At 35.0% G+C, this 26,674-nt stretch overlaps 1 protein-coding gene across 2 annotated transcripts; it reads left to right on the top strand.

Moving 5' to 3' along the window:
* The first annotated feature begins 881 nt into the window (after positions 1–881).
* Positions 882–26,674, top strand: LOC106129593 (organic cation transporter protein). Of its 2 annotated transcripts, none has more exons than XM_013328191.2 (6): positions 882–1,185; positions 9,803–10,010; positions 13,811–14,066; positions 23,871–24,503; positions 25,312–25,490; positions 26,068–26,674. In XM_013328191.2, the coding sequence occupies exons 1-6, from the start codon at positions 1,013–1,015 to the stop codon at positions 26,257–26,259; spliced, it is 1,641 nt and encodes a 546-aa protein (XP_013183645.1). In that variant the 5' UTR covers positions 882–1,012; the 3' UTR covers positions 26,260–26,674. The 2 variants fall into 2 exon arrangements, with proteins under 2 accessions (XP_013183645.1, XP_013183648.1); XM_013328194.2 differs by lacking the exon at positions 882–1,185 and adding an exon at positions 2,545–2,869 and having other exon boundaries at positions 26,068–26,673.

The raw sequence follows: 26,674 nt of genomic DNA, 5'->3' as shown, positions 1-26,674 counted from the left end.
TCTGCTTATACTTATTTTATTTACATTTTCATTTCTTCCATCTTTTTTGACATCACCAAATTTATTTATTATTATAATTTTTAATATTATGCCACTTAAATCACAGGAATCCATGTAAAATTGGATGTATATAATGTTAGCATCTTGTTTGTATGTGTTTTTTTTTGTAGCGTATTTTGTGTAGGTAGTAGTTAATACTCACGCCATCATACTATGTTATATATTTTAATGGATCGTGAACAGTTTAATGACATTTTTTGTTAAAAATCTTATGAAATAAAAAGTTATATTTTCATGGCCATGGCCATATTTATTGCTTTTGACAATATCCGTGGAACTGGTTTTATTAATATCTATAACACGTGAAGCAGTCATAGCTTTTCAATGCACGTGTCCTATAAATAAAATCTTCATAACAATTTAAAGAAGTGATATTTACTATTTACGAGTATTTTGTGAAAATTTGTATTTAATTTAGCAAATATACAGGTATGATCTAGCTACAAATAATGTTTTAAGTAGAGCCGGTAATTCTTTGCTCCATGCGAACGATGTCGCGGGCACATCTAGTTATAAATATAACTGATATGCACAATGAAATTTACTAGTATATACACTTACGCAAATATATAAACATAAATTAGTTTCCATGATGACAAAAATCATCTAATTATTAATCACATCTCATTACGAGAATTTTTTATATAGGTAATTTCATTTTCAGTACTTAATCTGTTTTTCAAATAAATCATAATATTCTATGTTCACCTTTTTTTTAAAGTCAAAGTTAAGCGTGCCTTTGTAATTCACGTCAACAAAAACCATATAAGGGAATGGCTCGCGCGCACTATCAGTTTAGTGACCGACCCTGCGGCCGCGCCGCATTCTGTTTTTAAAATGTTAAATAAATATTAATTAAATCACATTTATTATTAAGTGCAAGTAATCACTGTGAAAATTTTTATTAAAATTATTTAAGTGCTTTCTTAATCATAATTAGAGAATAATCACAATGGCCCCTGAAAAAAATAACAGTGATGATGTGACGATCGATGATATTTTGAAACTTTTGGGGCCGTTCGGAAAATTTAATTTTGTCAATTTTGTACTCATATTGATACCAGTGCTTTTATCCGGATTCTACACATCTGTTTATAACTTTGAAGCCTTGGACCTAAAATATCGGTAATGTACCTATTACTGTATAACTATATTAAATACTTATGATATATTTCTCAGTGCTTAAACATTTTTAAACGTAGGTACTCAACAATTATTTATATTTTTATTTACAATAAAAAATTTAAGGGTAAAATATTATTTTTGAAAATGATTAAATTTTGAATAAATGTTTATAATAAAATTTGTTAAGTCGAAATTGCAATACTTGACCAAGTATTGGAGTAGTGACCGAGTAGTGTTTCCTGTCATTCTCTTAATCTTCTTTTATAATCTATTATATCTTATTGTTTGTTTGTTTGTTTGTAAACTCTTTATTGCACATAAAAAGAAATGTAACAAAAAATTAAAAACAGTCATTGGATTTAGAAGAATGTGTACAATTGCGGACTTATGCCAATCGGGATTTCTTCCAGTCAACCAAATTATCTTCTTATTTATATCTTCTGTTTATTAATTTCTTATTATATTAGATTAATAAAATAAGTGGTAACACTACTCGTATAAAGTAATTATCAGTTAATTGAGTTTAAATAGGAAGTTAATAAACAACACGCAAGTTTTTATTTATATTTACCAAAACATAAGAACTTGGCTATTACGCGATGTTGTAATGAAGTGGTCATTAATGTAAACATAATTATAAATGTTGAATATCTTGTTTTAATAAAAACTCATTATAATAATATTATATCAAAATTAAGTTTTTTTTTGTTGTACATATACTTATTTAAAAATTTATGGTGTAATTTTAAGTATCCGTGAAAGTGCACGACTTGTGTGGGAAAGGATACAATGTTGAAATTCGTGATCTTTGTTATCGTCGCCAAAACTAGACAATTGTAAACAAAACATTATTTCAAACAAAACGTTCATTTTTTGTTTACCGAAGTTTTTCACGGATCGCTTATCATTGTTTTGACTGGTTATTTATTATAATGACAGTAGAAATGTTATATGAAACTTAAAATTGTGTGAAGTCTGTATGTATCTAGCTTTATAAGTTATATAAATACTCATTTTCTTAATAAAAGCTGTTTTTTTGGATATTTTCACTGGAACAGGAAAAACGGGATTTGGTTTAACCCGGGCGGAGGTGCGGGCAAAAGTAAAGGCCATAAGCGATTGGGCATTAATACCAGGAAGAACAAAATTTGAACTCAAGTCAAGAGGAGATGACTACCTCATACTTCAAACAACTTTTACTCGTAGGTACTATGATAATTGCATTACCATCCAAGCAAAACCCACGGTTACTCGTTTCGCCTATTAGACTTATCCAAATATTGACCTATTCGGCAAAGATTTCAAGTTACACGTTTACGAGTACAGCAATGATTCTTGACATTAAAAACCGTCATTGAAGCAACGCGCGCGCACTATCGGTCGATTGACCGCGAACGCTCTACGTTCCTATTTCAAAATTTCTAATTAATTGTTAGAAACATTTTTATATAAATGAAGTATTCTAACGCATTTTAATTCTTAATTTAAATTAGTGTTCGTTTTGTGTATCAAAAATGAGTTCAGAGAAAAAACACGAAGAAGTGACTATTGACGATATATTAAAAGTTTTAGGACCTTTCGGAAGATTTAATATTTACAATTTTGTGCTTTTGTTGATACCTGTGTATTTTGCTGGATTATATTCATCTGTGTATAATTTTGAAACATTGGATCTCAAGTATAGGTGAGTTACAAAAGTGATCATTTTGGGCAATGTTTTATGGTTTAGGTTTAACTACCTAAGAAGAAACATTAATCTAATTACGTTAATCTAATCTAATAACTCTTGCCTTTCTGAATGATGACTGACTAACTAACGGTCAATGTATAACTGAAACTACTGAGTATCGTATGCTGACATTTGTTAAGTTTTTAGAAAACGAAAGAGCGAAAAAATAACTACATTGATAACTTTTTTCCACCAAAAAAAAAGTCACTTTAATTTGCCTTTGGTACGTTAACTTTATTTCTAAAATGATAGTTATTTATGTACGCTCAACACAATTATCAACCTAACCAACCACTGCAAATACGCCTCTATTGCCGTGTCTTAGAGTTCCGTGTAGCATAAATAAATAAATAATAAATAAAACGTTTATTTTCCTCTTTACTTTTTGCATAGTTTGAGTACGACAAATATAACAGATTTATCACGTGATTTTTCCAAAATTTTATTCAATCGCATTTCGTATTATTATGTCAATAAAACATGAAGTACATTCAAAAATCCTGTTTATATTAAACAGGATTTTTGAATGTACATCCAGTGGCCCTTTCTTCTTTGAAATCATATTATTCTTTCATTGATCTCATATTATGACTATGAAAAAAAAACAGACAATATGTCAAGTTCAAGGCGAAACACATGTAAAATTATGATGATAAACATACCTTCATACATATTTATTTAAATTATTTGAACCGTAAGAGTTTAAAATTGTGATTTATTTCACCTTGTTTTGAACCCTCGACGGGTGGGAAAAAGGGGGTGTTATAAGATTGACGTATTTGTATGTCTGTGTCATCATAGATCCCAACGGATGAAGCGATTTCAATTTAGTTCTTTTGGGGGTAAAGGTTACAAGAACGATTTATTCAAAGTAAGAAAAAGTTGGCAGACGTAGATGTTAGTTCCGAGTTTATTTCTCACAAACAAAAATACAATCAGTAGCTGTAAATAGTTATAGATAGTTTGGATAAACTAAAGCCAAGAGGACGATGATAAAAATAATTTAAAAAAAATATTGCGAAGTGGCTAGGTGCAATATTGTTTGCACACTTTGAAATGACTATGTCATTTTCTACTTTAGACACGGCGCTTATTCAAAAGCATGATGACTTCATACAAGAATAAACCATTAAATAACTAACAGATAATAATATTTTCATCTCTTGGATTTCACGGGTCTATACACCCCGGATTTTTGAGAGGCTTGCGTGGAGATATAAATCCAACACGTAGAGGCCCTTTGGAGAAGTTGATGTTAAGCTGTTCTCCTGCCAAAACCCATTACCGGAAATACTCGTATCAATAGACTATATGTCCATGAACAGGTCTCGGTAGGAGGTGGAGCTATTACAAAATAAGGAAAAGAATGATGCGTTATGGAGTTGACGTTTGGATGGATATAAAATGGGCTATTGCTGGAGAAGTTCTGGCACCATAATCATGAATACGTGACTATTATGTGGCAGGTGGTGACTCGCCACTCACTAAATGGGCCATATTTTTAAAATTAGCGTATAAGCGTTTATATTATTATCGATTAAAGTTTTCCGCCTTTAGGCGTTCCTGAGCTCAAACAATAGATATTAAAAATAAAATACGTACAATAATATTTCCGATATATTATGAAATTAATAGACCAACGATAAACGTTTATATCTATTACGTATGTTAAGCAATCTATTCAAAGCATGACTCGGATCGTTCGCCGGTAAGCTTCGAAAGGCACGTTCAGATTGTAGTACGTTATCACTAGATTTTGTAACGCTTCTTTTTATGTTGTTATCATACATACATACATATGGTCACGTCTATATCCCTTGCGGGGTAGACAGAGCCAACAGTATTGAAAAGACTGATAGGCCACATTAAGCTATTCGGCGTAATGATAAAATTGAGATTCAAAATAGTAACAGGTTGCTAGCCCGTCGTCGCCTAAAAGAAGAATCCCAAATCCCAAATCCCTTTTACGACATCCACGGGAAAGAGATGGAGTGGTCCTATTCTTTTTTGTATTGGTGCCGGGAACCACACGGCATGTTGTTATCAGCCTTTATAAAATCTGACTATTTATTTGAACTGTACAGAGCGTGATAAAATAAAATAAATCTATATAATTTTTTTATTGTGTTTCAGTTTATTGTAGTTAAAACTTTTAGTCATAAGTATATTAATACCGATAATGAACTTAAAAAAACTGTGTTTATTTGTCCATGCTTTAAATTTATACATTTTAACACATTGTAAGTTAAATGCTGCCAGCCTTCTGGGCACTTTACCCCCAAGACTCCGATCCGCTGGGTCTTGCATTCTTGTAAATAAGTGTAAGTTTTATATTTAGGATTATTTGTAGATTTATCTTTTAGTTTTCTTTAATCAGTTTTATTTAGATTTATACATATGTGCATACATATAATCACGTCCATATCCCTTGCGGGGAAGACAGAGACAACAGTCTTAAAAAGGCTGATAGGCCACGTTTAGCTGTTTGGCTTAATGATAGAATTGGGATTCAAATAGTGACAGGTTGCTAGTCGGTCGCCTAAAAGAAAAATCCCAAGTTTATAAGCCTATCCCTTAGTCGCCTTTAACGACATCCATATGAAAGAGATGATGATGAGATATTTAGATTTATTTTAGTTTTATTAAGGTAACATTAAATTTATATAGTAATAAAATTCTTTCACGTGTACTAATATGTTTAACCGACATATATGGTCTAGTTGTATGTTATGTTACGTGTTATCAGCAATCGAAGTTAACGACAACATGTGGTCAAGACGTTAATTAGAAAAGTCAGCATTAATCGAAGGTAAAAAATAATTGCATACATACAATACAATATATAATCATATCTTTGTACAGCTTACGGCTTAGCACATTATAAAAAAGACTAATCTAAAAGAATAATCCCAAATTTATGAGCCTTTCCCTTAATTGACTTTACAATTGGCACGGGAAGAGAGGTATCTGCCACACACTAGTTTATGGTTTGACCAGAATTGAAGCTTTAAACTAGATGAATGTGCTGTTCCCTTCATCGCCTAGAGTGACCCTATTCTAAATAGCCGGAACCACACGGCACATATACATACGTTGGCGTGCTAAATCATACCAGTAAACATACATACATATAATCATGTCTATTTACTAATTAAAATATTAATTGGCGCATCGTGAGCTAACGTGCACATTTGGCAACTGGATTACCACGATACATACATGTCTATATTCCTTGCGGGGAAGGCAGAGCCAACAGACTTGAAAAAACTGAATGGCCACGTTCAGCTATTAAGCTTAATGATAGAATTGAGACTCATCAATCAATCCATGGGAAAGAAATGGAGTGGTCCTATTCTTTATTTTTATTGGTGCCGGGAACCACACTTCACTAACTGGGGACAATGGGCCAGGATATAAATATATTGGTGTGTGCGAACCTCTAATTAGAAAAAGATAGATGTGTTTACAATTAAAATATTTGGGACGTTAATATTTACCGCGGTGATACCATATCACTATTCCTTAAATAGGACCCTCGTTACTTATAAGTCCATCGACAAAGATCGAACAATCTACGCCTTGTTATACAAATATAACAAGGCGATAGGTCGATATCAAATCTATACATCCGTACTTACTAATATTAGTGCCGTGTGGTTCCCGACACTTTAAAATATGATCATTCCATCTCTTTCCGATGTTTGTTTGTAAATAAATATATACGGGACAAATTACACTGATTGAATTAGCTTCGCAATAAGTTCGAGACTTGTGTTACGAGATACTAACTCAACGATACTATATTTTATAATAAATACTTATATAGATAAAGATCCAAGACCCAGTCTAATCAGAAAAAGTTCTCTCAACTTGCCCTGGCCGGGATTCGAACCCGGGACCTCCGGTGTCACAGACAAGCGTAGGTACTACCGCTGCGCCAGAGAGGCCGTCAAAGTGTAAAAAGCGATAGGTGCATATTTATCTTCTGCAAGTGCTAGTAGCGAAGAATACTCATGGATATGATGAATATCAGCTGATTCCTTTTCCGTGCGGATTGTAAAAGTCAATAAAGGGAATAGCTAACAAACTAGGGATTCGTCTATAAGGCGATGAGCTGCCCGCTTCGTATAAAATCCTGACTTAATCTAGTATCGTGGTCACAGGTCACATGCCTACAAGACTTACACCAAAAGGTCAAATGATTCAAGTACTTATACTTACTCGACTAATGGCCCGCCACGGCTTTGCCCGTGGTACATTCATAGCCTATAACGTCCGCAGATAATCCTTTTTAATGGTGAAAGAATTTTTATGATCGACTAAATGTTTCCGAAGTTTAGCCCTTAAAAGCAAACAATCAAAGGTTCAATCCACACTTTAATAATAAAGAGAAAAGATTTGCATTTTTGTATGTTTGTAACGAATAAACTCAAAAACTATTGAATTAATTTTTAAGATAGCACAGAATTTTCCACGGCAGCGAAACCCCGCGCAAAACCTTGTTTATAATATAACTAAGTATAGTTTGATTTTCGAGTTATCTTAAGATTATCATAGCCAATTATTTCAACAAGTCCTTCAACGTAGCCTTTCTAGTTAACTATTACAAGAATGCAGACTATTTCCGTTAAATGAGGTTAAACTATTTTATTATACTACCGACAACTAAACCTGCGCCCGCGTGTAACGAAATGTCTCGTTTGTTTCTGTTCCCGCGGGAATTTCGGCAAGTCTTCTTGAGAAGTTCCTTATATGGCTCTTATTTTATATTCTTTATAAGACTCCTTATATGGTCTTATATAAGGAGTCAGTGAGTATCTTCTTATACATATTTTGATAATAGAAATAGTAGGCTAAAGACAGTAAGCGATAACAAATGGTGGTGTTTAACCTAAAAAGGGGTTCTCATTCAAGATAAAATACATAACTAATACATAACATGAGAGATAATTTCGAGGTCGATGTCCGTATCTCACTCCATAAACCAGCAGTCCGGTCCACTAACATCCCATCCGAATGATCCAAACCTTGTTAATCTCTCTGGAAACAGTTTGGCTGGTGTCGAGGACTGTCCATAATGGCACTTGAGGGGACAGATCTCCATGGGTGCAGCCATCTCACTTTAATCCAAAATGAACTCAAGGGCCTCTTCATGTTAGGTTCAGACCCGTAAACGCCTTCCAAATAACCTCCAGGATTTCTTGTGTAATAATTCTATCAAAAAAATTGTAGTTAATAAAAATAGTTTAATATATTATGTAAAAATAATTTTTATCTTTAACTTTGCTTATTAAATCTACATAAATTGGAAATAATAAAGGTTTTCTTTTATTTTTACTTTATTTACTACGTAGATATTTTGGTGCCACCTAAGCGGTATCTTAATTCGATAAATCTGTGTCACTCGTTAATATATATTTCAAGATATATGAAAATAAAGAAGTTTCCTGCAGATCGTAAAAGCCAATCAAGGGAAAGGTTATATAACTCGGGATTCTATGGCATAAAAAAACAGTAGTAACACTTCTCTACATTTCCTCTACAAAACAAGATTTGTCTTCCTATCTTAACCGGCTGTGCGTTGTCTAACAGTCACTTATTGAGTAAAAAAAATATTTTATATAAGTAATCGAAAAACAGTTTAAAAAAAACAGTTGAGTTTATTTCCGGTCAAGCAAATACAATGGTTTACCTTGCTTTTGCGTACCTATTCGTACCATTGTGGATTAGATATGCGTTTGTTGGACCCAACATGCATCATGAACTTTTCAAACAATGAATTCAAGGGACGGCGACTAAGGGATAGGCTCACAAACTTGGGATTCTTTTTTAGGCGATAGGCTAGCAACCTGTCACTATTCGAATCTCAATTCTATCATTAAGCCAAATAGCTGAACGTGGCCATTCAGTCTTTTCCAGACTGTTGGCTCTGTCTGTCCCGCAAGGGATTTAGACGTGACCATATGTATGTATGTATGTATGAATTCAAGGGATAATTATACGGGTGCTTCGTGGCTAGCATAGCACGCGCGACGCCGTATTTATCGCGCGAAAAACTGTCGGTGTTTCACTTTTTATTATGACGTAAAACACGGCCTCTCTGGCGCAGCGGTAGTGCGCTTGTCTGTGTCACCGGAGGTCCCGGGTTCGAATTCCGGTCAGGGCATGATGACAAACGAACTTTCTCTGATTGACCTGGGTCTTGGATGTTGATCTACCTATATAAGTATTTATTATAAAAAAAGTATCGTTAAGTTAGTATCTCGTAACACAAGTTTCGAACTTACTTCGAGGCTAACTCAATCTGTGCAATTTGTCTCATAGTATATATATTTAATTCATTCATTCATTCATTTATTACTTGCTTCTACCCTCAGTTTCGCACGCGCGAGTTTAGCGCCACCTTCAAATATTATTCCTAATAACACAGCTACTTGCCGTTTTTTAAATTAATCAACTAGTGTCTTAATAGTTATTTACCGGTTGACGGGAAGAGATCCCTGCATGGGATAAGTCCGCCATTGAAAGTTATTTCTTTCTTTTATAAGTATGTACTATTTCTTGTAACTGTGTAAATATCGGTGCAATAAAGATATTACAAACAAACAAACAAAGGTTACAGATTTTTATTAGAAATCCCCCAGAAGTTCCCCTGGAACTATAGTTTTTATCAGGATAAAAAGTACCATATGTCCTTCTGGTTATAATATAGGATTTATTTAGTGGATACACCAAAGTAAGATCTACTTATCTTGTCAAAATTTCAATTCTTTAAGCCATCCATCTGAAAGTGGCTTTGAATCTTTGCTCTTTCTATCCCATTAAAAAACGTGTATATTTAAAAAGACTTTATCAAAACTTGACCTACGACAACGCTTCCCTTTCCAGATGCGAGATACCCGAGTGTCCTGAAGCTCACGACATCAACTTCACGATTCCCCACGACCCCGAGGGAAACCCCTACAAGTGTGTACGGTACGCACCCTTCACCAACTCCACTGGCAATGAAACCTGTTCACCACATCACTTCGACTCGTCCACGGAGATTCCTTGCGAATCTTATGTCTATCTGGAGCAACATTCTATTGTCAAAGAGGTATTTTTCATCATAATTAGTAGCTGTCCCAACAAACGTTGTTTTGCCTTATAAATATTTTTTAAGCAATTTCTAGTAAAATTCAGTCTTTTCAAGACTGTTGGCTCTGTCTACCCCGTAAGGGATATAGACGTGATGATATGTATGTATGTATGTATGTTCTAGTAAAAAAAAATGTTAAGGGTGGACAACACTTATCACTAAGGGGTATGAAAAATTGATGTTGGATTCTCAGACCTACTCAATATGCTCACAAAATTTAATGAGAATCGGTCAAGCCGTTTCGGAGGAGTACGGGAACGAACATTGTTACACGAGAATTTTTTATATACGATATTATGACAGGTATAATATTCCACGACTCTTAACTGGAGGAGCAGAGATTTCTTTGGACTGACTGAGAAATGACTTAAATTCGTTCGACTTGCCACGATCACTGCATAGTTCTTTCGCTTCATTTACATTCATAATTCTCTTAATTGAGTTGAATAAGTATCTCGTAACTCAAGTCTCGAAATTATTACGAGGCTCAGAACTCAATTTGTATAATGTGTGTCGTATATATTTATTAATTCATACATGCTCGTCGGTTTAGCGTACTCTTGATCTGTCCTTTTATCAGGTTTTCTATTCTCTCATCCAAAGCCACGGTAATTAACTTTGAATAAGCTAACAAGTGCTAATTTAATTTAATCCACACACCTTCATCTTATGGGATAGTCAAAGCCAATTCACAAGACTTGGACGCAATATTTATCCAGATAAGAATAGCTGATGTTTTGAAGTCAGCACGAGGAGAGAAACAGCTGGCTCACTGTTTTTTCTTCGGCACAGGACTAGCGTGAAAGCTTAGTTTACGTTTAAAAATCAAGTTTATTTGTCCGTCGACCGCCTCAATTAATGCTGGACAAATTAATGGCCTCCGCTTCGCTCACTTTAACGTTAAAATCATATCCAAATTACAATAATTTAACAAATTATTTTGCGTCTGACTCGGAAGCAATTTGTATTGAACTGTCGCTTCATAATTTTGTATATTTCGGCCGGACTGTCACGGAAGAAGAGTTTATAGGTCTATCAGATTTGGCTACTCAGATATGTAGTATACACACATACATTCATTAAATCAGTTCTCTTTCTCGGAGGAATAGCCATAGAATACATCATTCCACTTGTCTCGATCACTGCATTGTTATTTCGCATTATAAGTCTTTACTTTTTTAAGTGCCGTGTGGTTCCCGGCACCAATACAAAAAAGAATAGGACCACTCCATCTCTTTCCCGTGGATGTCGTAAAAGGCGACTAAGGGATAGGCTTACAAACTTGGGATTCTTTTTAGGCGATGGGCTAGCAACCTGTCATTATTTGAATCTCAATTCCATCATTAAGCCAAAAAGCTGAACGTGGCCTATCAGTCTTTAAAACTGTTGGCTCTGTCTACCCCGCAAGGGATATAGACGTGACCATACGTATGTATGTACTTTTTAAGGTAGGTATTCTTCAGATGAGGTTTTTACATGAAACGACTCCCGTCTGACCTCCGCTACAGCACAAGGAAACCTTACCCATAATGGATCATGGTAACACATCTCATGCAGGTTCTTCATGATGTTTTAGCATCGCTTAGCAACAAACTAACACATAACTCGGAAAAGAGTCATTGGCATTGGCCGCGGTAAAATTTGACCTTGTGCATCGCTTTTTTATTCTGACTCTTTAACCGTTCAACCATCGACGTTTTGGAGCTATTTATACACAACGAAATATGCGAATAGTTAATGATATATCACACCAAAATACCCGCAAAATACTTTACGCTGTTCAAATAATCTGTGGTCCATTAAAAATGTCAATCATTTTGATTACAATAATTACAGTTGAAGTGCTGTGGCAAATTGCAGTGAATTATGACTTTATAGAGACATTAAAGTACATGTGATTTGTGTGATAATAATATACCTACTTCATTGTTCATAGTTTTTTCAGTTAATGTGTTAGGATAAAACAAAATGTCATAATTGTACCTAATTTCTGATGATGATACTCATACATGTAAAGACATATACGAGCTTTTACCTATAGCTTCTAAAATGCATATTGTCGTAAGAAAAAGCGTAAGAACGTTGGTGGTCGAATTGGTAAGGTGCCCGATTAAAATGCGTGATGCATAGAAAGGCACAAGTTCCAATCCCACCTCGGCCATATACCAATGTACATAACACATAACTTCTGAAATAGCCATCAAACTACTGTTTGACTACTAATCGATGCTTTTACGGTAAGGAAAAACTTCGTGAGGAAACCTGCACATTCAGGCAACTGGATGAATGTGTAACCATGATCGATCTAATACAGGTTAGGTTTACTTGCAAAGGCTGCGGTGGTCAGATGGGAGTCGCTTCGTGTAAAAACCTGACTCACCCAATCTAGGATCCATATGGCCAAAGGCATACCCTATGTTCTTCTCCAGAGTGATAAGGATGCAACCGGGACTTAAGCCAGAAGGTAGGATTGTTATTAGAAAAAAGGCGTAAGTGCATGGCCGAAAAATTTTGAACCTAGTCTACATTTTCATTACCCATTTTTGATCCACGTTTGGACATGACCACAAGGGGCACACCATAAATTATCTCAAACCTCTCTGTGCTTCGGAAGGCACGTTGAGCTGTTGGTCCCAGCTTTCATCACTAGACGACAGTCTTTACCTTTTTGAATTTATTTTTTATATATATTTAAGAGTTATGAATGTGGATGAAGCGAAGGAAGTATGCAGAGATCGTGGCAAGTGGAAAGAGGTAGTCTCTGCCTACCCCTCCGGGAAAGAGGCGTGATTTTATGTATGTATGTATGTATATATATTTAAATAGTTTATTGAATTCTACACACCTATGTTATTCTCCATACATGGTCCCCGTGGTGGCAAACGTGCCAGTCACGATGCGACGCGGGTGATTCATTAATTTCTCGCGAACTGTGAAATTACGATTATCGTCGCCAGTGTACTATTTATTATGGGCATTATACCACGTGGTATAGGCCGTGGTTTCACATATATATATATTTCACGCCTTTAAGTTATCCCTTACATGTTAAGGGCCAAAAGTGACTCGAAGACCGCATTTTGCTGTATGGTCCAATGACAGAATGACTAACCCATTAGACAGGCAGTAGCGCAGTGCCTGTCTAATGGGTTAGTCATTTTGTCATCTAGTCATCCCATCGCTTCAAAATAAAATCCCTTTATAAACTTTGATATGAAAACCTATCATGTGCTTTTACACCTATGCTTATCTAACGCCTGATCTGTGCCGTGTATAGTGTTTCTCACCATTTTAAAAAAATAATTTTCTTTTTTATTTAAATGGATGTCATGAAAGGCGTCTAAAGGAATAATCACTGCAATCAAATCATGTTGATTCTATTACGTTTGACCCTGACCAAACTGTCTCCCAATCACCTCTGTTTTACAAAAGCCTTTCGTTATTTACTACATTTTTATCAAGGCTTTTGGGATATTTCTTTTTATTTTTTCCAATCTATTTTGTCTGTCTTCAGAGACACGACCTTCTTTTTTTAGTGCTTTTTATAAAAATGCCAATGCCATTAAAAATGGAAAGCTAGCCAAAACCTCAACGTTTAAGAATCGAACGACACGTATCGTAGTCATAATCGTACAAGAATCGATTCCCATCTAACTATCAACCTTTGCAGGGTCGACCTAACCTGATTGTGATCATGGTTACACCTGCTACTGAACCTTTTGCCGCCTCATAATTTAATCAGAACCTTTCTTTTGCAGTTCAACCTCGCCTGTCAAGACTGGAAGCGCTCCCTGGTTGGCACAGTCCACAATGCCGGCTTCTTCGTCTCCATTCCCCTCACTGGACTTCTATCAGACAAATTCGGCCGCCGAGTGGCTCTGATCTTCGCTGCAGTCTCCAATGGCGTCTTCGGCGTCATCCGAGCTCTGTCGGTCAACTACGAAATGTTCATAGTGTTCGAGTTTCTGGAACCGGCGTTTGGTGGCGGGGTCTATACAGCTTGTTTTGTTTTGGGTGAGTCTTGATTCTTAACTCTTTACCATGGACAACTTTAGTGAGCTCTATACATACATACATATAGTCACATAGATACCTAGTAGAGTAAGATCCCAGAGCCGTAAGACACAACTTATTTTCTAAAGAATGGATCTTTCGATTCTCAGTAGTCTTTCATGTACTTTTAATACCTGCATGTTTGTGAGACTTGCCCGGTGACACCTGCGCAGGTACCAGGCGAGAAAGGTAACTAAAAATCACAGTTACTTAAATTAAATTTTTATGACTGATTTTTATATATATTTTATAGAATATTACTCTGAAGTCATATCAGAGAAGTCAGACGCTTTCCATGCGCCAGAACTTTTGTCAGACGCTTTAAAGCTCTATCAAAAAAAAAATTAACTTAATTTATTTTTAAATGTCTGACTTTTATATATGTTATTCAGATAACTATTACAAAGTTGTATTAAATCAGTCAGACAGTTTGTAATGACCAAACACCCCTTAAACACAAGAATTACTCAGCCTCGAGTATGAGCGCGATAGCACAATGCGCATGCGCGTCAGAGTAAAATATCTAATATTTGAAAAGTACTTACTGTTTTTAATTTCATATTTTTGCATATCTATTCAAATACGATGATATTTATATTTAAAATAATAATTAATCATTTTTAAAATAATATAATATTTTGCATATAAATAGGGGAAAATGAATTTTTTTGTAGCAATAGCCTTTCAAATAGAATGATTTTTATTTTATTTTAAAAAATATATCTATTATAATAATTTCAATAAGAAAATAATTAATTATGATTAATCAATTGAATTATTATTTTATTGTCTCTTAATAATTTTCATCATCAAAATAATAATGCAAATCAAAAACAACCAACTATTTTACTCCGGAAAATAATGGATGGACGTTAGAAGATAACCAGTACCGTTTTCATTGGTTTGATGGTGACCAATTACCCGGATTCGTTAGCGAATCACTTCATGAACCAGGTACCGTACTTTGACTTTTGGCTTACAATTTATTATATTTGTCATTCTATTTTTTAATTGTTTATGATTTTATTTTTACAGAAAATGCTGCCAGCAACGACAATCTAACTGATGATGAGGACGATGACTTGAGTAGACAGTATAGAGATTTAATAAATGATGAAAATTCAAATGATTATTTTGATGATGAAGATGATTAAGAGACAATAAAATAATAATTCAATTGATTAATCATAATTAATTATTTTTTTATTGAAATTATTATAATAGATATATTTTATAAAATAAAATTCATTCTTTTTGAAAGGCTATTATTGCTACAAATAAATTCATTTTCCCATTATTTTAAAAATGATTAATTATTATTTTAATTATAAATTTCATCGTATTTGAATAGATATGCAAAAATATGAAATTGAAATAGTAAGTACTTTTCAAATATTAGATATTTTACTCTGACGCGCATGCGCATTGTGTTATCGCGCTCATACTCGAGGCTGAGTAATTCTTGTGTTTAAGGGGTGTTTGGTCATTACAAACTGTCTGACTGATTTAATACAACTTTGTAATAGTTATCTGAATAACATATATAAAAGTCAGACATTTAAAAATAAATTAAGTTAATTTTTTTTTTGATAGAGCTTTAAAGCGTCTGACAAAAGTTCTGGCGCATGGAAAGCGTCTGACTTCTCTGATATGACTTCAGAGTAATATTCTATAAAATATATATAAAAATATCTATATATATAAAACTCTTCCGTTACTGAGTGACTGACTGACAGACAACGCACAGTCGAAACTACTGGTCGTAGACAGCTGAAATTTGGAATGTAGGTTCCTTGGGATATGTAGGGGAGCACTAAGAAAGGATTTTTGGAAATTCAACCCCCAAGGGGGGGAAAAGGGGTAAAAACGTTTCTATGAAAAATCTTATTCCTTGGGTTTATAAACTTGAAACTTGGCATGAACACGTACATAGGCAAGTAAATATGTTTGACATTATAAGTTTTTTCAAACTACCCTCCAATCGTGATTTAGGGGGTGCGATTGGGTGACTGATTTATTAACGCACAGCCGAAACCGCTCGGTATAGGAGTCTGAGATTTTGAACAGAGGTTCCTTTAGTAACATAAGTGAGCACTAAGAAGGGATTTTTGAAATGTCAACCCCCAAGGGGGGGGAAACGGGATAAACTGAGCCGGGGCTGCGGGAAAGTTCTAACTAGATACCGTGGCCCCGGAACGCAAAGGGCAACTGAAGGAACGAGGTGGGTTTTAGTCAGTAAAAGTCTGACACTCCCTTCCGTTCCACCCAGAGCGGGAGAGGTCATTTGATGATTTCCCATCCTTAAAAAAAAGACTTTGTATGACAACTTTCAGTCGTCTCTTTAACATACATAATTATGTACATACATGCATAACATTAATAACATCACGCCTTTAAATCCCTATTTTGTGTTAACACTACCCATACAAACAGCTAAAAGGAAACAAGTGAAGAGACGAAATTTGTCCGCATCCATTTTCACCTAAATTCTTAACGTTAATGAGATTTACTTTTTATTATCAGGTCAACCTAATAGCCTCACATGTACGTATAACTTCGTAAGAATTTTCTTTCAACTCCTAACCGTTGAGGAGTTGTACCTTCCATCATCAGCTCATTCACATGGGATGATGACTATCAGACGCAAATACTTAAACAGATCTATGAAATTGTCAAAAACGTAATTGCCTGTAAATTTGAGGTTGCCCTTGATTTCCCTGGAATACCATCATCAGATCCTGACTAGGTAACAACGGGACCAACTTGAAAGTATACTCTACCGAACAAAAAAAGAATCACGTAAATCGGTCCATAAATCTCGGCGTAATCGGTATGCATAAATAAAACACCCGAATTTTATTTTCTATTAACTATCACGAGGCTACATCATCCCTGAGTAACACAGGCTATATTTAATTCCAGTTGTAACAAGATTTCAGCCTGTGGAAGAAAAAGCCCTGTCGAGATCATTAAAAAACGCTATATATAACCGAATTACACGTGGGCGAAGCCGCGGGCGGAAAGCTAGTCAGTCATAAAAATTTAAGTTAAGTAACTGTGATTTTTAGTTACCTTTCTCGCCTGGTACCTGCGCAGGTGTCACTGGGCAAGTCTCACAAACATGCAGGTATTAACCCAGATAAGCCTGAAACTAAAATTTTCTGAAAATTTTGAAAAAAGTTATATTATTTAGTTTATTTGATCTTATGCAACATAAAAAAAATTATGAAAAAAAAATTAAGTGTAAGGCTTTCAGGGAAACAGCCGTCCTATATGTAGGACAGTAGGATAATAAGAGGAAATAAAAGACCATTTATGACAAAACAGAATGTAATCAAAAAGTGTAGTTTATTAGATAACTATTGATTATATTACCCATTGTTATATGTAATTTACTAGATTAACACTTTTTATGAATGATATGTTTCAAAACACTTGACACACACTCCAACATCACATTTCTTGCAACGTGTCAAACATTTTTTGTGACATTGACGACAGCGTGTTTGCTTCGATTGAGGAATAACCAGATGATTCATTTGGTCTTTACGACTATCAGCATGTTCATGATGGGAGGGTCGGCTAGGCCCTCTTTTGGCATTTTTTCTGTTTGATTCAATCAAAGCAATTGCTACCCTTCTGCGAAAGCCAAGATGATCCAGTTTTCCATGATTTATTTTATATAACTGCCATGCATTATGTTCGGCAAGATCAATCATGTGTGTGAGCAACGGCATGTACCATTTCTTACCTCGTATACCAATTCGGTAATGTGAAATATTTTCGTCAGACCGATCCACTCTCCCCATATATTTGTTATAGATGGACACCATATGTGGTTCTTCTATGACAATGTTTCTCTTTTCACTTTGTGAGAAGCGTTTGGCAGATTGTTTAGGATTTATTCCTACAGCATTAGAAGCAATACTGAATATATTATTGTCATGCCATTTAGCAATAATGAACGTGTTGTCATGTGTCGTTCTGTAATCGACAGCACCACGTTCCTTTTTTTTCAGTAACTTTGATGTAATCAGAGGACAACTAGATGTCCTGTTTTCTCGAACTGTCCCAGTGCAACGAAGGCCTTTCTTTGTTATCTCTTCCAGCAAGGGCGTCCCAGTAAAAAAATTATCAAAAACTACGTGGTAAGGAAGGTCGAAGCCACGTGAAATCAGCACATCGCAAAAAGTGAGAACAACGCTTGCACCCAGCCCCAATTCTTTATATATTGGATTGCACATAGTTGTAGCACCTTGGTATGGTTCCATCCATAAAACATACCCTAACCGTGTAGCACCAACCCAAGCTTTGAACCCGTACCTAATAGGTTTACCTTTTATGTGCTGTTTGCAGCCATGTCTGCCATAGTAGGGAATCATGGCCTCATCTACACTGTAATGCTCTTCAAGAGGAGAAAACTCTAAGAACTTTTTATTTAGGAGTGTAACTAGGGGGCGTACTTTTGTGTATTTGTCTTGCAAATCCAGATTATCATTTACATGAAGGTGGCGAAAAATAAAGTCAAATCTATCCCTAGTCATAGCCGAGCTGATCAATTCATTCTTTGTATCAGGGGAGTTTTCCCAATACATTCTTCTACGGGGGAGCCATGAATAACCACTAACCAACAATATGCCGATGAAACATTTCATATCTTCAGTGGTTATGTCTCCAGGCAAATTCTTTTTGACAGCATATTTATTGCTCTCTGACACCAACAACGAAATAACATCTTCATCGAAGAAGTTTTCAAACCACTCAATTGGGCGCTTATCTTGGCAAGCGCCTTGAACATCTGGCCAATTCACGGGATTTTTTGCCAAGTCCCGTTTTCTCCATGCGTAGGTACGCCTACGTTTAGTTCGACCTGTAGAATCAGAAGGTTCTTCTTCTGTATCACTCACCATAATCTGCCCTTGAATCATTACTTCAGCCGGTTGAAGCAGAATGTTTCGTGGCAAATTATTCAAAGTTACATTATCTTCTTCACCCGAATCTTCGTCAGTGAGACAGTCAGGATCAACAGGAGGAGGTAGAATACATATCAGTCGTTCTCTATAATCTTCTTCATTATCAGAAACATTTTCTAAAGCATCTAAAATTTCATGCGCAGCTAACGGTCTGTAAAGAAAAATTTGTATTATTGTACTAAAATCATGTATATTATCCTACTGTCCTATATATAGTACACTAGTATTTGTAACAAGTTATATGTAATTTATTTATATTATTTTGCTAGAATATTTATTTAGTACAAAAGTTAAGGTTATTAACTAGATATTAACACAGAAAAAAACAACTCAGGAGTAAAATATAACTTTTTATACATACCTGTCATTTGCCATGTCTGCAACGCACTTTTATTACACACTTATAAGGTAAAATATAAGGTAAAAACTGTTAAAATAACTGTCTTTTTATTTTTTCTAATAAAGCTGACACGTTTCTTACTGCAAATCATAAGACTAAATAATCTTAGATAAAGAGGGTATTCTGATATTTGTTTTTATTTCTACTGTCCTAAATATAGGACAGTAGGCTTATCTGGGTTAAAAGTACACGAAAGACTACTGAGAATGGAAAGATCCATTCTTTAGAAAATAAGTTGTGTCTTACGGCTCTGGGATCTTGGACTATAGAGCTAACATCTTGAAAATACTGATAGACCACGATCAGCTTTTTGGCTTGATGATAGAATTGAGATTAAAAAAGTGATAGGTTGCTAGCCCATCGCCTAAAGGAATATTCCCAAGTTTATAAGCCTACCTACCAACAAGGGTCTATCGCAAATTAAGACACCGATGACAATATAAAGTGCCCAAATTAGTGTAACCTAAAAACCAAAAAAATATTCCCCCAAACCTATCATTGATTCACTTATTTATTTGAATAAGCTTTGTGGCGAGAGGATAATAGTTCTGCTTAGAAATTGCAAGTTTAACAACAATTAATAAATATAAGAAATCCTTATTATTCAACCAATAAATGTGTTTACGTGCTTCACGATCGACTGCGAAGTATAGAAATAATTACTAACATCGGACAGACTCCTTGACCCAAGGTTCGTGGGAGGCACAATGCCCTTACTGCCAACATAAAGACTAAAGTACGAATTCCATTAATCTGCACGGCATCTTATCAGAAACGATTAGGTACTAATGATGAAATCTACATTAAGAAAATTTACTCATTCTCTGACACTGTCATATGAATGGATATCTCTAACTGCTGTGTTAAGTAATCTATACTAATATTATAAAGGTGAAGAGTTTGTTTGTTTGAACGCGCTAATCTCAGGAACTACAGGTTCGAATTGAAAAATTTTTGTATTTAGTAGACCATTTATCAAGGAAGGCTTTAGGCTATATAATATCACGTTGCAACTAAAAAAAGAAATAATGGAAAATGTGAAAGAAGGGGAAAATTATTCATCCTTGAGGGCTCAATGATGCCCAAAATAACTATTTCACGCGAACGAAGTCCCGGGCACAGTTAGTTTTAAATGTTTCTTTATGTGGTCTAAGGATGGTCACTAATGATTTTTCAAATTTTACACGCGACATTAACAAAGATTATCCTGATTCGGGACTGATAAAATCAGCTTTTTACCCAAAGCTACTCTTGTCTGACCTTACCCATCTAGGTTAACGCTAATTCACCGTATTAGCCTCTATTTCCTAGTAATAACTCCTTGCTAAATTTCAACGATTTTGAGCAGCGTATTATGCTGTTGGTATGTAATTATGATTGCGCATGCGACGAACTAACTTGTAATAATAAATTTCATGAATATATATGTTGCATTAACGTTGTTGCAATGATAGGCAATTAACTGATAAATTGATAATCGTAAAATATACTGGTTTTATGTAAACCTATTTACGTATAATCTAATATTGTATATTAAAGAATACTACGGTGTTGTTTGTTCCGCCGCTTTTTCTGGAATGGAAAAAGAAAAACACACCCTTTATTACATTATGGTTACATAATTACATTATGGTTACATAATTACATTATGGTTACACATGCATTATTTTGTCAGAATGTAGACTGCCGTGTGGTTTCCTCACTATGTGTCACTATATCCCTCGCCTTAAGAAAATTGGTAAGCTATCAAATATTTCTCTCAAAAGTCTAATACACCGAGTATTAGATAAGATAATCTGTGCATTCCGATGTTTTAATCGACCATATCGGTGGTACTTTTTTTATGTTACTTCATATTTTGATAAACTTTCTATATTAATAGCTGTCCCTGCAAACGTGGTTTTGCATTTTGTGGGTATGAAAAATAGATGTTGGCCGATTCTCAGACTTACTCAATATTCTCACAAAATTTCATGAGAATCGGTCAAGCCGTTTCGGAACACACTTCTTGACACAAGAATTTTATAGGTATACAAGATTCACAACAAAAATATCGCCATAACGGTAGGTAAAGAAATCAGAAATTCGCTTTCAAAATCAATCAGGTTTCTCTTATACCGTAAACTATTCTTATCAGCGACCGTGGCGCTGCTAACTTTTGTGATACGAGTTACCAGCACATTTCTAAATGTTGAGTTGCAACAAACTTATGTACGTAATATTTGTTATTACCTACATGTGATACATAATGTGAAATTTAAATTATTATTATTAGTTATTTAATATAATTAATTTTAATTTTATATGTAGACGTAAATATATGTATGTATGTTTAAAAGGAGGTCTTAATCTCGGATCCCAATTAATATTATAAATGCAAAAGTGAATTGGTTTGTTTGTTAGTTCTTTATAGATAGGTCAATCATAGAATTCGAAAAAATGCTAAACTTAAGAAGTGGAAAGTCACACCGAAATCAAAAATTATGACAACATAATAAATATACTTATATACCTACCGCTTACGTCTCAGAGACTGTCAATTACAGCAAATTTTGTTTAAATATAAACAGATAAAATATAAAACGTCTAGAAGCGACAAACAAAAAAACAGTTGAATAGTTTGTTAGTTCCCGCGAAAATTCCGGTAAAACTCTAAGTGGACCCCAAGACCACATACAAAAATGTCAAATTTCAAATCTCCAAACCCAGGGGTTCAGGCTGCTGTGTGTGGTCAGTCAGTCATTTAGCCAGTCTCCAAGTAATGGAAGAGCTTAATATATATAAAGATAATTAGCCTGATGGTAAGCGGTTACCGTTGTTCAAGATACTAGGCGCGTTGCTAACTATGACAAAACAAAAGTAGGTATCTATAAATTACATAATGGAATTGAACGTGTAGTTTTTACTATAGTAAACTTGAACTTGCACCAAACCGGTTTCTCCTTGACGAAAGTATGCCAACTGTGAATTTATTTATTTACTAGAATATGCCCGAGGTTTCGCTTGCGTAAAACGAAAAATCCCATTCATTTTTGTTGCCACAAGAAATTTAGGAAATGCATCTCTTGGCTATATTAGGCATGTAGGAATTACCTAGCAATTTGGGCTGTGCGTTGAAATGTATGTCTGTCAGTCAGTGTGGGTTCGTTCAGGCAACGAATTGTAACCATGTTCAGATTGCCTGCGAAGTTCGCGAAGGTCGGACAGAAGTCGCTTCGTGTAAAACCCTGACTTGCCCATTGCATGATCATGATCCTAGGCGTTCAGACAAATAAAGACTCAACGGAGACTGGACTAACTCCAGATAATTCAAATTCATTACTTTTGTCATTATTATGGAACGTTATAATTATTACTTAATAATTATCATATCTTTTGGTTTTACAACGACGTCAAATAAATTACTTAAAACTTATGCCGCTTCCAAAGCGTCAGCGCGGAAGAAGCAGTAACAAACTGCACTGCAGCATTTTCTTCAAAGTCAACTTCACAATAATGTAGATGATGACAATTTTTTGTAGAAAAAACCAAAAGGAAGAGCAATGAGGATATTTGTTTCTAACGTAATCTTTCGCTTAAGAATTTAAAAGATAATTTTAATGAGACGTGCCCTTAATTTTAATGAGACGTGCGCTCGACCGGTTAAAGATGTCTAACTTGAAGCGTCGAATCATGCGCCTTATAGTCACGAAAAATGCAACGAAAGCGACTAAAACAAATCACAGGAAGTTGTTTTGGGGCAAAAAAAAACATAGAAACAAATAAACGATTAGTTCGTTAGCTAACGAGGCGTTCAGCTGAAGGTTGGGTGACGAGTTACAAAAACTAGCCGTTTTAGCAGGAAAACTGTTTTTCAATATTTTTCAGAAGTTCCGATTGTATCTTCCGTCAAAGCGCATACATGATTGCATATTCCCTTGATTGCTAATGAAGTAATTACAGAAAAGATTTGGATATATTTTTTCAAATCAATTGTGTTTCTTGAGGATTGATGTCCTAGTTGTTACAGCTTTTGTCCTTAACTCGTCTTCTACATTATGTAAATAGTGGGGTTCAACTCTACCTACCATGTAGCACTATCCGTATTTATTTTCTATCTCACTGTATTTTTGTTTGCAATGAATTAACTCGGAACTAACTTGACGTACGGTGTCTTAAATTTTCTCTTTTTGTGAACTCTTTTATCTTTCTTGTTTATTAGCTCTAAGTCTTCCGAATAAACTTTCCCATTGAAAACAAGTCTAACCAAAGTTTGAATTCATTGTCATCCTCCTGGCACGTTTGACCACGATCACCACGATCATTGATTTGTGTACACGTCTCTTTAGTAATTATCCTTTATATATTTTGTAATTTCCCAATATGTTACTAAAGATATCGTGCTTGTTTCAGCTATGGAGTTGGTTGGACCGAAAGGCAGGGTGTTCGTCAGTCTCCTTTTCAACACCATGTTCATCACGGGCGGCGTCTGTGTCACCCTACTCTCCTGGTATCTGGAGAACTGGAGATATCTGGTCTTCCTAATCTACACCCCGTCAGTCTTCATCTTCGTTTACATCTGGATGCTAACTGAAAGTTTCCGATGGTACTTCAGCAAAGGACGCTACGAAGAAGGACTCAACGTTTTGATGAAATCTGAAAAAGTTAACAAAGTTTCCGTTCCTAGAGACCATTATGAACAAGTGGAAAAACATGCAACTCAGCAAAGAGACGCCAGAAAGTTCGAGACTTTAGAATCGAATCAATCGTCTTTCATGCAAATGTTTACATCATTGATGATTTGGAAAAGACTGTTCATCTGCTCTTTCTTGTGGATTTCTTCGACTCTAGTGTACTACGGTCTATCTATAAATGCTATTGAATTGTCAGGGAACAGTTACTTAAACTATATTGTAGTGCTCATAATAGAGGCACCAGCGAATGTGTGCAAATTGATATTTTTGGACAGATTTGGAAGAAAAAAAGTCATAGCGACTGCTTTCTTTTTGACTGCGCTGATTCTCATTAATTATGGATTTGTGCCAGGTAATAATTTTCATTGCAATTTAAAGAAATAGGTACTAAGTATATAGATTCACAAAGAATCTGCTTCAAAGATCTCTATCTTGTCTTTACAATGTTAGAAGATCCTACATTAGTTATATGATTTCACATAATCTAGTTTGGCTTCCAGTTTTTCAACATATATATTATCTTAGCAAAGATTTAATGCGCCTTATAGTTATTCAAAATATGGGATTGTCCTATTGCTTATTTCTAGATAGTATTACAGAAATATACCTAAACAAGTGGCCATGTTTATTTTGCATATTGAAAAAAAATGCAATTTGCTCTGAGAGTATGTGCATTATTACAATTATAATAGTTCTGTGGTAAAAGTAAGAATTCACTTCATAAAATGTCACAAACATGCTTGCTATGTAGGTACACATCAAGTAAATGTTTAAATATTTATCATTAATATACAAATACCAGAATTTAGAGGCTGAATGTTGAAATACCCCATTAACGAGGTGAACAAAATATTACCTTACTCATGATTTGTACAAAAAATTTGACTTTGGTCACGTTTTTGTGACGATTAGTCGGTCACCGAGCTTGAGGGCATTATCTTCATTATAAATAACTATATAGCGGCCAGCCACGGTACATACATAGCCTCTATCACACGCAGATAATGGACTTTTAGTGGAAGAATTTCCATTATCGATTCAGTATTTCCGAAGATTAGCCCTTACCTACAAATAAACAAAGTAACATACTATTTTTTTTTAATAATACGAATTAGTTACTTAAGTATCCTAATTTACATTTGTCGAAATTTATATTTCAGCTGGCGTGCTATCGCTAGTGATGTACCTCGGAGGGAAATTCTTCATAACTCTGGCCTACAACTCGCTGTACGTGTTCGCTGCAGAAGTTTTCCCGACCAATTACAGAACTACCCTTCTTGCCATGTGCTCCACTATTGGAAGGATAGGTTCTACTGTGGCACCGCAGACTCCTTTATTAGTAAGTTTATTAATGCCATCTCGATTTTTTATAGTATTCATAATTTGAGAATGTAAACCATCAACCTGCCTGATGGGATTTTTTTTTATTTAAATTTCCTTAGTAACTTACCGTAGAACAGAGTAAAAAATTTAAGTTCCAATGCTTGTCTGGTAGCCAGGAAAAAACACATTATATGCCAACTAATAATAATAAGCTTATAAACTTGGTATTCCTCTTTTAGGCGATGGGCTAGCAACCTGTCACTATTTGAATCTCAATTCTATCACTAAGCCAAACAGCTGAGCGTGGCCTATCAGTCTTTTCAAGGCTCTGCCTACTCAGCTAGGGATATAGACGTGATCATATGTGTGTATGTATGTTGCCAGCTACTTATCTGCATCCTGTAAACATTGTAAAACTAGGCTGGCATTGGTCTTTAAGGCTGCACGGGCTGCATTGGCTAGCAACTTGTCTATTTCTGAATCTCAATTCCATCACATCAATCACCTGAACGAGACCTTTGAATCTTTCCAGACCGTTGGCCTTGTTAACTTCGCAAAGGATTAAATGTGTTATATCTATTCTATCTTTTCAGGCAAGATTTTACGAGTACCTACCGACGATGCTGTTTGGCATAATGGCGGGTCTATCCGCGTTTTTGGTCCTTCTTCTACCAGAAACGAACAACATGAAACTCCCAGATTCCCTCAGAGAAGCACAGGAACAGGACACTAAACGAGAGGAACCGAGTGAAGAAGTCAATAGTAGTTGTAAAACGTCGCTATAGAAGACTATAGTTAAGTGAAAACGCGTTGTGAAAATAATTTTAAGGTCTGAGAGATCGATTTGGTTATAAGATTTAAAGTGTGCTTAGATCAGTAATTATCTAAGTGAGTGTATGTAAATAGTGACTTTTTCAAGTAATTGTATATAATATCAAAATTATACAATAATCTGAAGATTGCAAAGTGTTTTTGTAAGAAGATGTGAAATATATATTTGCTCAAAAACAATATGATGGAATGTTCGTGGTCTGAACTGATTTCTTCTTCCTCCTGACGCCCTCAGGAGAGGAACTCGGGGTGCGTCTTTTGACCATAAACCTGAATTGGGTAAGTCAGCGACAGCCGTCTGACCTGCGTAGCATTTGCAGGGGAACCAAAAAAAATCTAAATAGAATTAGCTAACTACCATAACAAAAA

The sequence above is a fragment of the Amyelois transitella genome, chromosome 16 (genome assembly GCF_032362555.1).
Source record: "Amyelois transitella isolate CPQ chromosome 16, ilAmyTran1.1, whole genome shotgun sequence".
NCBI lineage: Eukaryota > Metazoa > Arthropoda > Insecta > Lepidoptera > Pyralidae > Amyelois > Amyelois transitella.
This window is presented reverse-complemented; position numbering and strand designations above follow the sequence as displayed.

Excerpts from the sequence above, each read along its gene's own strand:
- LOC106129593 (XM_013328191.2), top strand. The coding sequence starts at position 1,013 with ATGGCCCCTGAAAAAAATAACAGTGATGATGTGACGATCGATGATATT. Across the intron at positions 14,067-23,870 it reads TACAGCTTGTTTTGTTTTGG|CTATGGAGTTGGTTGGACCG; the intron begins GTGAGTCTTGAT and ends TGCTTGTTTCAG. Across the intron at positions 25,491-26,067 it reads CACCGCAGACTCCTTTATTA|GCAAGATTTTACGAGTACCT; the intron begins GTAAGTTTATTA and ends CTATCTTTTCAG.